At 45.4% G+C, this 14,253-nt stretch overlaps 1 protein-coding gene across 1 annotated transcript in view; it reads left to right on the forward strand.

Moving 5' to 3' along the window:
- LOC309564285 (microsomal triglyceride transfer protein-like) overlaps positions 1–14,253 on the forward strand; it is a 227,562-nt gene that overhangs the window by 13,610 nt on the left and 199,699 nt on the right. Inside the window, exon 2 of the mRNA XM_082268911.1 lies at positions 9,626–9,813. Coding sequence (XP_082125037.1) covers positions 9,626–9,813 — 188 coding nt within the window. The remainder of the gene's footprint in view (positions 1–9,625; positions 9,814–14,253) is intronic.

Genomic DNA, 14,253 nt, shown 5'->3' on the forward strand with positions numbered 1-14,253 from the left:
TGGATCCCTTTGACCTTCACCGGAGTGGTCCCCTCTCTTCTAGGCAGACCCCCAGGGGAAGTTTACAGTACTCACAAACTGGGAATGCTTTCCTGAAACTTGACCCCTCTCAGCTCCGCTGGTCCTCGGCACACCAGATCCTCTCTGCAGCTCAGCTCAGCTCAGCTCAGCCCTCGATCCCCACAGGCAAGCCGCCCAGGACACCCAATTCTTCTGACAGGAGGAGAGGCAGCCGTACTCTCCCTCCTAGGACTCTGCTTCCCGTCAAAGACGCTGCATCATGCACTCCCCTCAAACTTATATCCACTCCCAGAATGATGTGTGGCAGAATCTGCCTTTCTGGGGTAGATACAGGCCTGAGTGTGCCATTGGCTGGGTTTCCTCCACTTCCCAATGAGAACCCTCTCATGGAGCACAGTGGGGAGACTCCCCAGTCTCAACAGCCACACCTTGGAGACATGACAGCCCAGCTGAAAATCATGGCCCTTCTGTAAGGCAGCCAAGGCCCACTATGCTTTACCTAGCACCTACCTTGTAGGGTGCTACATCAAGTATTTACAAAATGGATGGGTTAAAATTTAAACATGTTTTATTCGATTCATTAAAATTTTAGAGACAAAACATATATGTTGATATTAAAATCCCTCCATCATATCATTATGGAGAGTAGTCAACATAGTCGACAGTTGGTGATACTTCTAGGTTGACAATCCCCCCGGGATTGTCACCAACTGTCGACTATGTTGACTACTCTCCAGAATGATATAATGGAGTGATTTTAATACGACTATCTATATATGTTTTGTCTCTAAAATTTTAATGAATCAAATAAAACATGTTTAATTTTTAACCGATCCATTTTGTAAGTACTTAGTGTAGCACCCTCCTAGGTAGGTAGGTGCTAGGTAAAATCATCTATTTGCTCCTTCTGCTTATCAGGGGAGCCTGATCTATTAGGTTGCCTGTCACATGTTTCCAGGTGTGATTCACTGGGTCTGAGGGAGTGTCTTCACTGTATCCAATGAGGGAGCTGGTTGGACAGTGGAGGAAACCCAGCCAGTGACACATTGGCTTTTATGGGGGTCCCAAGTGGAGGGCATTCATGCAATGCATCCTGGGATTGCTCATAAAAGCTGAGGGGACATGTGACAGGGCGTCTTTGGTGGGAAGCAGAGTCCCAGGAGGAGACAGACGGCTGTCTCTCCTCCTGCTGTGTATGAGGAAAGTGGTCTTAGGCAGTCGGCCAAAGGGTCTGCCCAGGAAGGGGGACCACTCCAGCGAAATCAGGGGACAAAGGGGGTACCAAGTAGGACCCTGAAGAGTAATTTACAGTGCAGTATAGTTCCACATACTTCTATGCAGGATGTGGAAACCTTAAAAGTGGATCTGAACAAAATAATGGGGTGGGCAACTACATGGCAGACGAGGTTTCATGTTGAAAAATGTAAAGTAATGCACTTGGGCATCAGGAATACGAAAGCAAGCTACTCACTGAGGAGGGGGGGGGGGGACGGAACCTCTGGGTGAGTCTAGGATGGAAAAGGACCTCGGGGTACTGGTAGACAACAGGCTTGTAAGTGGCATGCAATGCCAAGCCGCTGCAAGCAAAGCCAGCAAAATACTGGCATGTATAAAAAAGGGGATTCACTCCAGAAATAAAGAGATTATTCTCCCTCTCTACAAGACTCTGGTCCGGCCACATCTGGAGTATGCTGTCCAGTTCTGGGCACCAGTCCTCAGGAAGGATGTGCTGGAACTGGAGAAAGTCCAGAGAAGGGCAACAAAAATAATTAGGGGAATGGAGGACATCAGCTATGAGGAAAGACTACAAGCACTGAACCTATTCTCTCTGGAGAAGAGACGATTGAGGGGGGATATGATATCAATGTACAGATACTGTACTGACGACCCTAGCATAAGGAACACACTATTCAGAGAAAGGGAATACAATAAGACACGTGGCCACTCACTAAAACTAGAGGAAAAACGGTTTAACCTTAAAATACATAGGGGGTTCTTCACTGTAAGAGCAGTAAGGATGTGGAATTCTCTTCCACAAGCAGTGGTATCAGCAGGGAGCATCGATAGTTTCAAAAACTATTAGATGGGCACCTTAAAGACCACAACATACAGGGGTATACAATGTACGGTTAACAGCAAACACACACACACATCGTAGGTTGAACTGGATGGACTGGTGTCTTTTTTTGACCTCACAAACTATGTAACTATGCAACTATGTAACACTTTAATGGCAAGGTGAAGCCGCGGCCCTGCCACTTTCAGCTAAACAGAAAGTCCCAGCAATTGTGCATAGTTTATTCAGTTGGAGTATCCCACTCATCCCTTCTCCTATCCAAGTTCTCAAATAAAACTACAAAAAACCAAAACCCCTAGACTGTTTTCTGACTGAGCCAAGTACTTTGAACATGCTTTATTGTCAAGTTGTTGCTAAGGGTAACCTAGGGGAATCCATAACCAGCAGCTCCCAAGGGAGTAGTGCTACATTAGTTATTGGCACCTAAAAAAATCCCAGCTCCTGTTGGAGCGATTTTCTTGTGTTCTATTTTGTGACATAGTTGTATAAGTTTTCCCGAAATTAAGTGTTTGCAGTACTTTTTCCTGAGGAGTATTTGCACTGTAATTAATTACAAGAACACACATACCAACGTTTTCAAGTGCTGCCAGATGGAAAAGGAAAGGTGCAGCTGAATACTTAGTTGACCCTTTGTTTACCGCAAAATAGCCAAAGTTTTAAAGGAAAACTGCCAAGGCTAATATGGATTCTGGCATTCCCTTTAAGATCTATTGGCTTTGATACTTCTGAGTCACTGTCCTGGAACAAATATGCAGATCCAGAGTTCTGACTTCACATGCCATATACTTTGTCTATATCTGTGATTCAGAATGCTGAAGACAGAAATAGCCAGTAAAGGAACATTTCCAGATGGAGGTAAGTCATGGTAACCTACATTTCTTTCTCAGGGAAGGCTTACTTTTACCTACAAGTGTGGAAGAACGACTGCAAACTCCTATGAATCCAACTGCCACAATGGAGCCATATTCTGGCTTAAAGGCTAAGTTCACCTTTTTTTTTTTTTTTTCCAAATTTCAGCTCCCCTATGTACCAATGCCATTAATGTACTTCTTTTGCAGAAAAGAAAAAGATTTCTATCCACTTACCCTCCGGAAGATTTACCCACTCTTCCTTACCAGGCAATTTTTTGCAATACAGCACTGCAGTAATTTAACTGACAATTGCGCGGTCGTGTGATTCCGTTCCCAAACAAAATCCATATCTCCCAACTTTTTCAGATGCGAATGAGGGACACCTGTTAGAAAAAGTATGTAGGCATAGGACACACCCCCTGTCACGCCCCTTTTAACCAGTTATACGGTGGCAAGTTGGCAGGTTCCCGCGAATCGCCGTACTTGTACGGCGGTTCGCGTGAGCGCTCCTGGGGGTGCGTGCGCGCCCACTCGCCAGAGGGGCAGCTGATCCATGGGGCCGGTGGCCGCAATTGCTGCCGGGCACCTGCGATCGCTCCCTGTGAAGAGAGAGCAGCGGTCTGCTGTTGTAAACACGGCAGACCGTTGTTCTCTCTGGAATCAATGCAGAGCTCCTGTGTTCCTCCTATTTAGAAACACAGGTCTTTGTGTTGATTTCACAAACCCAATCCCCCCTCCCCCCACAGTTAGAAAACACCTCTTAGGCTCACATTTTACCCTTTGATCACCCCTTGGTTAACCCCTTCCCTGCCAGTGTCATTATTACAGTAACAGTGCATATTTTTAGCACTGATTACTGTACTAATGTCACTGGTCCCCCCAAAAGTGTCAAAAATGACAGTTAGGGGTCTGATCTGTCCGTCACAATGTCGCAGTCCCGCTGAAAATCCCTGATTGCTGCCATTACTAGTAAAATAAATAAATAAATACATAAATAAAAATGACATAAATCTTTCCCCTAGTTTGTAGACGCAAACCAATCAATATAGACTTGTTGGGATTTTTTTTTTACCAAGCATATGTAGCAAAATACAAATTGGCCTAAAATGATGAAATAAATTCGATTTTAGTTTTTTTTTTTTTTTTTATTCGATATGTTTTATCGCAGAAAGTAAAAAATATATATATATATTTTTTTAATTGTCTGTCTTTTTTTGCTCACCAGCAAATCTCATTACCCACACACCTTGCACCTGTCCTCCCCTTCCAGGGGATCGCTCCCAGCCACCCCTGCAGGTGCATTCTTTTCCAATGCAATCAGTGATCATCGTTCCCACTAAAAACACAGCCAGTGATCTATTTTATTGCCTTCAGCCAGCATTGATCATTCTTTTGGCAGAGTGTGCAGGATCTGAGTGATCAGATAACAGCCTATGTGGTTCAGAGCTGTAGTACTGAAAACAGGAGAAGCATGCCATGAGTTTTGTAAATCTCACCATACTCTATACATTCTGATTGTGCAATCTCCTTTAGATCTACCATAAACTATGTAGTGCAAGGGCTTGCCTGATTGGATACAGAGTGATATGAAAGATGGTGTGTCCTCCTATTATATAGTTTTGGTAAATCTAAAGGAGATAGTACTATCAGATTGTATTGTGTATGACCACCTTTATACACCTAAAATTAACTAGTTACCCTTCTGGTGCAATCAAATGTTAATGGTACGCCAAACGCATATTTTGCCCCATAAAAAAAACAAATGCAACAAAATGCACAGTCAAAAATATGCAACCCAAAACACGCCAAAATGTCCCTTGAGCTACTTTGCCACGTGTAGTGTACTGTAGCCCATTGCGATCAACGAGCTGCCCTATGTGTGTCATGGAACTGAAATTGGCTTGTTTACACTAGAACAATGAGGCTCCATTAAATCAATATTAAAATGTGTGATCGCGCTGCCTCTGAATCAAGGTAAAAATAAAAACTAGAAAGTGACAAAAAAAAATTACTGAATAGGTAAATGTTTCATACAGTATATATAAAATGCCAGTGCAAAAAAAAATTCATGAACAAACATATAAAGCAAAAAGGCCAATGCAATCAGTAATAAAGCTTCTGCTTGTGCAATCAAAAAAGTTCTGTCATGAAGAGTTCTGCTATGAAGAACATACACAACATACATACACAGCAGGGCAATGCAAGTCCACAAGTTAAATGATAGAACTGCCTTGCTAAATTATTGAAATATCTGATACCAAGTATTCTCTCATTTTCCTAAATGTTCACATAACTTTTTCATCAATGGCTAAAGCTGGCCATAGACGGTTCAAATCTTGGCCGGTTCAGCAGAAACCGGCCGAGATTCAAACCCGCCTTGTATGGGCAGGCTCAGTGCCAGGACAAGGTCATCCAACACCCAGGGCAAGGGTGCCAAACTGCATACCCCCCTCCCTTAAGGTTAGGGTCAGGGTGCCCCTCATCCCTGCAATAAACCATTGCGCCCAGAGAAGTCGTCCCTCCTGCCCACCCCTTGTTCTGACCCTGGGCAGGCTGAATGTACCCAAGTCGATCGATCAACTTGAGTACAACCAGCATACTGGATTTTACATGCGATTATTGCCAGCAGCTGTTATAACAGGAACAAGAAGGACAGGCGCCGCTGAGTGTAGCAGTAAAAATTGAATTGCATGACATTAATAAAAACTTACATAGAGGTAGATGCTTGTTCTCATAGCTCCTGAATTCCTTCCTGTACTTGGTACTTCCGCCCTCGGGCCGACCAGCAGCCGGGAGATGACGATACCAGGGGAGGCCAATAGGGGGGAGCCGGATCAAGCTTGGACAACGGTAAACCGCAAGTCTACCAGTGATGACGTAACGCGTTTCGGAGCATGCGTACAAAGCTCCTTCCTCAGGCAATAGAGAAGACCCACATAACGCGGTCATATAAAGGCTAACTGCGGAAATCAAAGTAGAAGGGCGGGGCACTCTGCACTAGAAGGAGTTCCGGTGCTATGGTCACTACAAAAACTGATATATAGACGTATTTACTGGCATATTACAAAAAGTCATTACTATTAAAAAACTATAGCTAATACAAGTCATTATTATTATATAAGAAAAAAGTGGCAAATATAAAAAAATACACTGCTCATGTATGAAAGACTAATTATAAGACATTACCGATATATGAGAGTGTTACAGATATAAAATCGCACGGTGCAATGTATGAATAGCTGACCAAAGAAAAATGAAAAAATCAAAAATAATAATAAAAATTAAAAATGACAAAAAAAAACAAAAAAGGGTCCAAAAATAAATAAAATGAAAAAATAAAAAATAAATTAATTAATAAAGTGGAATCACAGAAACGCAAACACAACACTACCCACACCCTACAGGATAGTGTTGACATCAAGTTCTTCATTAAGTCCCCCAGGTGAGAGGACATCCAGGGCATATATCCAGTGGGTTTCCCTCTGGCAGAGCCGCTTAAACCTCTCTGCCGCAGGGATACCCTTCTGGATAGATTCGATCACCCAAACACGCAGGCCATTAGTGGATTTAGCATGATGATGCAGGAAGTGTCTCGGGACACTATGTATATCCTTGCCCTCCTGTATATACTGCCAGTGCTGACGGAAGCGTGCTCGCAACGCACGTATCGTTCTGCCTACATAGTGTAGACCACATGGACACGTTAGACAGTAGACCACAAAGTCTGAGGAACAGGTATGGAACTCGTTAATTCCATAGGTGGTCCCTTTAACTGTGAAGTCCTTTTGGCCATCTTTGCTTCTGCCTGTCAGCGCTGCCCTCTGTGATAGCACCGGAACAACATACAACTTAGAAGTCCTGACTGTTCCCCTTTTGTCTTTTACCTAATTGGGGACCCATCCTACAGCACAAGCGCCCAACACATCCTTGTTTTTAGCAGCTGTTATAGCCACTACTGTTAATCACTGTCTTCTCCCAGCGGGGGTGGCTTCCCCTGTCCCCCTCCCACCCCCTCAACAGGGAGAAGACCTGCTGACGAAGTCCCACCCACGGACGTAACGTGTACGGGAGGAGGAGCAATGTATGTACGTCACCCGCGGCTATCTTTATGGTTTGTTTACCCAATGCAAACACAGATTACATGCACTTGGTGAAAGTACCTTACTTGTAGGTGGATTTATTATCATTTAATAAATTGTGGAGTTACAGAGAGCACTAGATTGTGTTTTTTGTCCCTATCTATATACCGTGCCAAACAGAGATGTTTTGATACACACTCGGAGCTGAATGCAGGAGATAACACCCCTTGTTATGGTATAATGTATAGTGTGACCTTTTGGTCGAATCAATGAGGTGAGAGGCAGAATTTGTCTGTTGTGGATGGACTGAAATCATGTCTGACACTTGCATGTTTTATGGAAGCACATTCTACCCCACAGTGGTTGTCATCTTGATATTCTCCAGCTGTTTATGGACTGATTTTATTACTGTTCTCGTTTTTGCATTGCAATTATTTGTATTATATGTCTATCGAGGGTTTATGGTATTGTCCTTAAAGTGTTCAGCTGGCAATTAATACTCATTTTTAGTTATATCTGCGCTGAATATGGTTTCATTTTTAGTATTATTGTTTCTTCTAAGATTGCTCTGTATTTCGCTCCATCCATCCATCTTCCCATCAACACTGACCAACTTCCCTGTCCCTGATGAAGAAAAGTATCCCTACAACATGATGCTGCCACCACCATGTTTTACGGTGGGGATAGTATGTTAAGGGTGATGTACAGTTTTAGTTTTCCGCCACACATAGAATTTTGCTTTTAGGCCAAAAAGTTCAATTTTGGTCTCATTTGACCAGAGCACCTTCTTCCACGTATTTTCTGTGTCCCCCACATGGCTTCCCGCAAACTGCAAACAGGACTCCCTATGGCTTTCTTTCAACTATGGCTTTCTTTTTGCCACTCTTCCATAAAGGCCAGATTTGTGAAATGCACGACTAATAGTTGTCCTATGGACAGAATCTCTCACCTGAGCTGTGGATCTCTTGGCTGCTTCTCTGAATAATGCTCTCCTTGCCCAGGCCTGTCAGTTCAGGTGGACGGCAATGTCTTGGTAAGTTTGCAGTTGTGCCATACTCAGATGATGGATTGAATAGTGCTCCGTGAGATATTGGGATTAAGCTTGGGATATTTTTTTAAAACCTAACCCCGCTTTAAACTTTCCACAACTTTATCCCTGACCTGTGTGGTGTGTTCCTTGGCCTTCATGACGCTGTTTTTTCGCTAAGGTTCTCTAACAAACCTCTGAGGGCTTCACAGAACAGCTGTATTTATACTGAGATTAAATTACCCACAGGTGGACTCTTTCTACTAATTAGGTGACTTCTGAAGGCACTAGGTTCCACAAGATTTTAGTTAGGAGTGTCAGAGTAAAGGGGGCTGAATACAAATGCATGCATCACTTTTCAGATATTTATTTGTAGAATATTTTGAAAACCATTTATATAATTTAGTAGATACATGTATTAACCGGTCGTCGACCGCCGCACGACTATATACTGCGGCGGTCAGCCCCAGCCAGGCAGAGTGACGTATCGGTACGTCACTTGCCTGTCACTTCCTTGTGAGCCAATAGCGGGCGAGCGCGCGCCCGCGGAGGCGCGCCCGCCGCGGCTCGTTCACAGGGAAGTTAGTGCGTGTGACAGGCGGACCCGATGTCCGCCGGTCACTCGCCGATCATCGGTACAGAGGGAGAAAGTCAGGCGGCTGATGTAAACAAGCCGCCTGTCATTCTCCCCTGTGTAGAAACAGTGTTCAGACGGTTCTACTATGTAGGACCGTTGATCACTGCTCCTACACTAGTAGCCACAGCCAATCACAGTAGAAAGCACGCCCCTAGGGACACACTTAACCCCTCCCTCCCCAATAAAGTTAACCCCTTCCCTGCCAGTGTCATTTTGCAGTAACAGTGCATATGTATAGCACTGATTACTGCAGTAATGTCACTGGTAACCCCAAAAGTGTCAAAAATGTCAGTCAAGGGTCCGATCTCTCCCCTGCAATGTCGCAGTACCGCAAAAAAAATCGCAGATCGCCGCCATTACGCGTAAAAAAAAAAAAAACACCAAAAATGACAGAAATCTTTCCCTTAGTTAGTAAACGCAATAACTTTTGCGCAAACCAATCAAAATACGCTTTTTGCGATTTTTTTTTACCAAAAATATGTAGCAGAAAACAAATTGACCTAAAATGTTAAAAAATTTTGATTTTTACATTTTTTTGGGGGGGAATTTCATATAAAAAAATGTGAAAAATATTGTTATTTTTGCATAATTTACGCTCTTTTTTTGTTTATAGCGCAAAAAGTTAAAATCGCACAGGTGATCAAATACCACCAAAAGAAAGCTCTGTTTGTGGGAAAAAAAGGATGTCAAATTCGTTTAGGTACAGCGTTGCACGACCGCACAATTGTCCGTTAAAGTCACGCAGTAAAAAATCGCAAAAAACCCCCTGGTCTTTAAGCAGCCAAATCCTCCGGGGCTTAAGTGGTTAAAACTCGTTTGTAAAAAAAACTGGTTACATTTATATTTTGTGAAAATGTGGCTATGGTTTGTTTGTCATGTTTATAACAATAACAATGTATATGAAAGAAGAATGTTTCATGCTTTTTGCCACAGGATCTTCAGGAGTTCCATCCTTCAATCCACAAACATCATACCAGTATGAATACACATTGGATATGCAAATTGAAAATGTTGCTAGATCGTCAATACCACAAACAAGGCTGGAGGTTCACGCCAATGTAGGGACGTACATTCTATGGAGAAACCAGACCCAACCAGAGGAACAACTAGTATATGTACAGGTATACATTTTTGTGTAAAACAATAAATTATTTTCCGCGCTGTGATGTATATTTTGGTGAAAAAATAAAAACAATGTATAAAACCTGAAGCTGCTGCTCACTAGGTAAAATACCATAAAAAACTATAAACATAAATAGACAGCGCTAACAGGTGACAAAATGTGAAATGAATTATAAATATATATAAATGTGCTACAATAATTAATTGGTGCCCTAAAACATTGATGCTCTAAAAAAATTGATTGGTACAACCAAAAGGTGTATTTATAAACAATACATATATAATAAATAATAAAGTGCTATGATTAAGTGTCCATAATATAACCATTAAGGTGCAAAGTGATTTGTTAAGGTGCAGTCCAATAAATGTTTCTTCAACAGAAAACTAAAGTGCCAAACAGGTGCTCGAATCCATAAAAGTGCCCAAGTGCTCTTCAGGAAAAAAGGCCCCCAATGGCGATGCACTCACCAGATTTTGGGTAAAAATGAGCCTTGAACATGTATAATGTTCCTTGATCGGATCACAGGATCAATGCAGCTACCCTAGCATATGAGATATCCCTCAAACGGATGGATGGATGACATGCACCTCATAGACTGGCTCCTTAATAATTCGTCTCCTCTCTCTCTCCCATGTGTGTTTCAAATACAAAGAGAGAAGCCATACATAGTGAAGCCCGTAGTATTTATTTAAAAACAGAATGGTAAGAATAATACTCACAAAGTATCTTTAAAAAATCGGCAATGAACAGCATTAAGCAGCCTAGCACAGTCAATCCTCTAATTTCCGTGTCGCTGCCGGCGTGCGTTCCACGGTGGTTAACAGGAAATGACGCTGCAAAAGCTCCGCTGCCCGGAAGTGCGTCGACGCGTTTCGCCCGCCTTAATGGGCGTTATCAAAGACATGTCTTTGATAACGCCCATTAAGGCGGGCGAAACGCGTCGACGCACTTCCGGGCAGCGGAGCTTTTGCAGCGTCATTTCCTGTTAACCACCGTGGAACGCACGCCGGCAGCGACACGGAAATTAGAGGATTGACTGTGCTAGGCTGCTTAATGCTGTTCATTGCCGATTTTTTAAAGATACTTTGTGAGTATTATTCTTACCATTCTGTTTTTAAATAAATACTACGGGCTTCACTATGTATGGCTTCTCTCTTTGTATTTGAAACACACATGGGAGAGAGAGAGGAGACGAATTATTAAGGAGCCAGTCTATGAGGTGCATGTCATCCATCCATCCGTTTGAGGGATATCTCATATGCTAGGGTAGCTGCATTGATCCTGTGATCCGATCAAGGAACATTATACATGTTCAAGGCTCATTTTTACCCAAAATCTGGTGAGTGCATCCCCATTGGGGGCCTTTTTTCCTGAAGAGTACTTGGGCACTTTTATGGATTCGAGCACCTGTTTGGCACTTTAGTTTTCTGTTGAAGAAACATTTATTGGACTGCACCTTAACAAATCACTTTGCACCTTAATGGTTATATTATGGACACTTTATTATTTATTATATATGTATTGTTTATAAATACACCTTTTGGTTGTACCAATCAATTTTTTTAGAGCATCAATGTTTTAGGGCACCAATTAATTATTGTAGCACATTTATATATATTTATAATTCATTTCACATTTTGTCACCTGTTAGCGCTGTCTATTTATGTTTATAGGTATACATTTTTAATCAATCTTTCAGCACACATGTTATTTACTAAAACAAGTCCAGGGGTCTGCATGGAGATAGATGCACAGCATTAGGCGGAAGGCTGGACACGACTGGGTTTGCAGGACAGGTTGCTACCCAGTGGGGGTTAATTAATTTAACTAAATATTTTAGGTAGGTGATTGGTTTTTAGGAAGGTGGGGCAGGGTGGGGCAGGGTGTGGCAAGGTGAGTTAGTGGGGGAATAGTTGAGGGTGGTCCCAAGGGTCCGGTCAGTTGCAGCCAGGACAGCAAAGGGAAAACTTCTTTACCCCTCTTGTTCTTTCATAATGGCGGATTTAGACACCATGCTGGCTCAGATTCGCAGTGCGGCCATGGTCCATGGCCCGCAATGGCTGCAGTCTCGTATGACAGATTTGATACAGGGGTCGGGGCAGGTACCAGCCTCCCTGCTCCAACTTTGACACGGCCTAGGAGGTCAAGGCCTCCTGAGCGCCTCAGCGCTGAAATGACCCCTAGGGTCCGCCGCCGCTTAGGGAGCCCCCCTAGGGACCCTTCAACCTCGGCCACAGGCAGGAAGCCCCCTACTGGTGCTGCTGGGGTTGGGAGGAATCCTCGTCATCGGCGGGGCCCTGGCAAACAGGGTGCGGCCCGCGCCATTGCCCCCTCACCTGCAGTTCCGGACGTTGCGACCGGCTCCCCGGGTCCATCCAGCAGGAGTGCGGTTCTGCGTGGGAGTCGAGTGCGGGGTCCAGGTGCGGGCCTTTCACCAGGTGCGGCCGTGACCTCTCGTGGAAGAAGCCGAGGTACCAGGAGCTTCCCTGGCGTCCCATCTCCATGTCCGGACCAGCTTGCAGCACCCGCCGCTGTCCCATTGCGGCGGGGCGTTCGGCGGGAAGAAGAAGAGGCGGAGTATAGCGGTGCTCAAGCGAGGCGCCCGACGATGACGTCACCGGCCAGCGTCAGAGGTATGGAGGCCATCAAGGTACAAGAAGAGAGGCGGCGCTCATCGATGACGTCAGTGCCCAGCGACCCAGCTACGGAGGCCATCCAGGACCAAGCAGAGTGGCAGCTCCCAGCGATGACGTCATCGACCTGCACGGTGGCGGCGGTGGCTCTCCAGGTCCTAGCCGAGTGTCCTACTCGGCCGAAGGAGGTGAGCGCTCTGAAGGCGAACTGTCGGGGACGGATGAAGAGGACCAGCTGGACATTGAGGCTGCACCGCAGACGGGACACAGACGAACGGCTGAACGGCGACCTTCACCGGGTCAGCCCGGTAAGTCAGTTTCTTTTTGCTCTCCCTCCTCTTTGTTTCTTTCTTCCTCCGTGCCATGCTATTCTTCTGATGCTGTGGGTGGGAATGCAACTCTCTATTCGTCTGGAATGTCAGGTATGCTTGCTGTCCCTGCTCCCTCTGCACTGTCTCCTGTGTTTGGTGTGTCCACTGTTAGTGTTGAGGGGCCCTCTCTTTCTGCACCTGGGGTGGTAGTCCAGAGTAGCGGTGGGGGGGGCGTCTGAGGCAAGGGGTCAGGGTACATCTTCAGTCCCGGACGGGGGGCTGGGGGGCATGGCTTTACTGCATAATTTTTTGGCTGGTTTTAAAGATTTATTGTCCAGGTGCGAGCCGGCCTTAGCGGCTGCGCCCGCGGGTGCGCCGGTACATGCTTGGGCTGCGGCGGCTGGGGGGAGTACTGCCCCGGCAGGACTTAATCCTGAATCCCGCCCCCCGGTTGTGTCAGCTGCAGTTGCTGAGGTGAGTCCCGTCGCTCCAGCATCGACATCTCTGCCGGAGGTGCCGCCAGTGAAAACAGGAGCTTCGGGGTCCGCGGACGGTGACAAGGAGCTGGTGCGCCTGGCCGACTCGGCAAAATGCGAGGTATATGTCTGCTTCGAGGGCCCGTTGGGAGCGCATCTGAAGACGGACGTACGGGAAAAAATCTGGCGAGGTGAGTATGTGGAAATTTTTTCGCTACTGCCTTTGGAGAAGTTCAATTTGGATAGGGTCAAGCCGGACGAATCCAAGAAAGAAGAGGAAGAAAAGCGTTGTTATCGTTTAATTCCGCGATCGTTTAGCAACTGGTTGCAGGCGTTTAGCATTCTGGCCAGTGTCATTGGTGAGAAGCACACGGATCAGTGTTCCCCTCTCTTTTGCTATTTGGATTAGATCGGGGAAGCGTATCGGGTTTACGGTGGTACGGCTTGGCTACGCTATGACGAGCAATTTCGTCAGCGCAAGGCCGTCCGACTGTCTTTGCGATGGGATCATAAGGACATCAGTCTGTGGATGCGCCTTATGACCCAGGCGAGGTCTACTAATCACCCCTTTCAGGGCGGGGTCGGAGGGGCTGCCTCCTCGCCCTCTCCGGCCGCAAAACGTAAGGGCCTCTGTTGGCAGTTCAACGAGAGCACATGTAAATTCGGGGCCTCCTGTCGCTTTAAGCATGAATGTTCCAACTGCGGCGAAACTCACCCGTCATCCCGATGCTTCAAGCAAGGGGGAGCCAAGAATGCCGACGCTGGAAAAAGGGCAGACGCCGGTGAAAGTGGAAAGGCTGGTCAAGTTCCTAAATAGATATCCCAACAAGGAAGCCGCCAGACTCTTACTATCAGGTTTTTCGCAGGGTTTTCACATCGCCTGTACTTTGCCCGTGATCCCCCCGCCTGGGGGAAATTTGAGTTCCGCTAAGCTACATTCTTCCATAGTTTCTGCGAAACTTCTGAAGGAGGTTCGGTTGGGCAGGATGGCTGGCCCCTTTTCGTCCCCGCCATTGCC

The sequence above is a fragment of the Pelophylax lessonae genome, assembly GCF_965119305.1.
Source record: "Pelophylax lessonae genome assembly, chromosome: 9".
Lineage (NCBI taxonomy): Eukaryota > Metazoa > Chordata > Amphibia > Anura > Ranidae > Pelophylax > Pelophylax lessonae.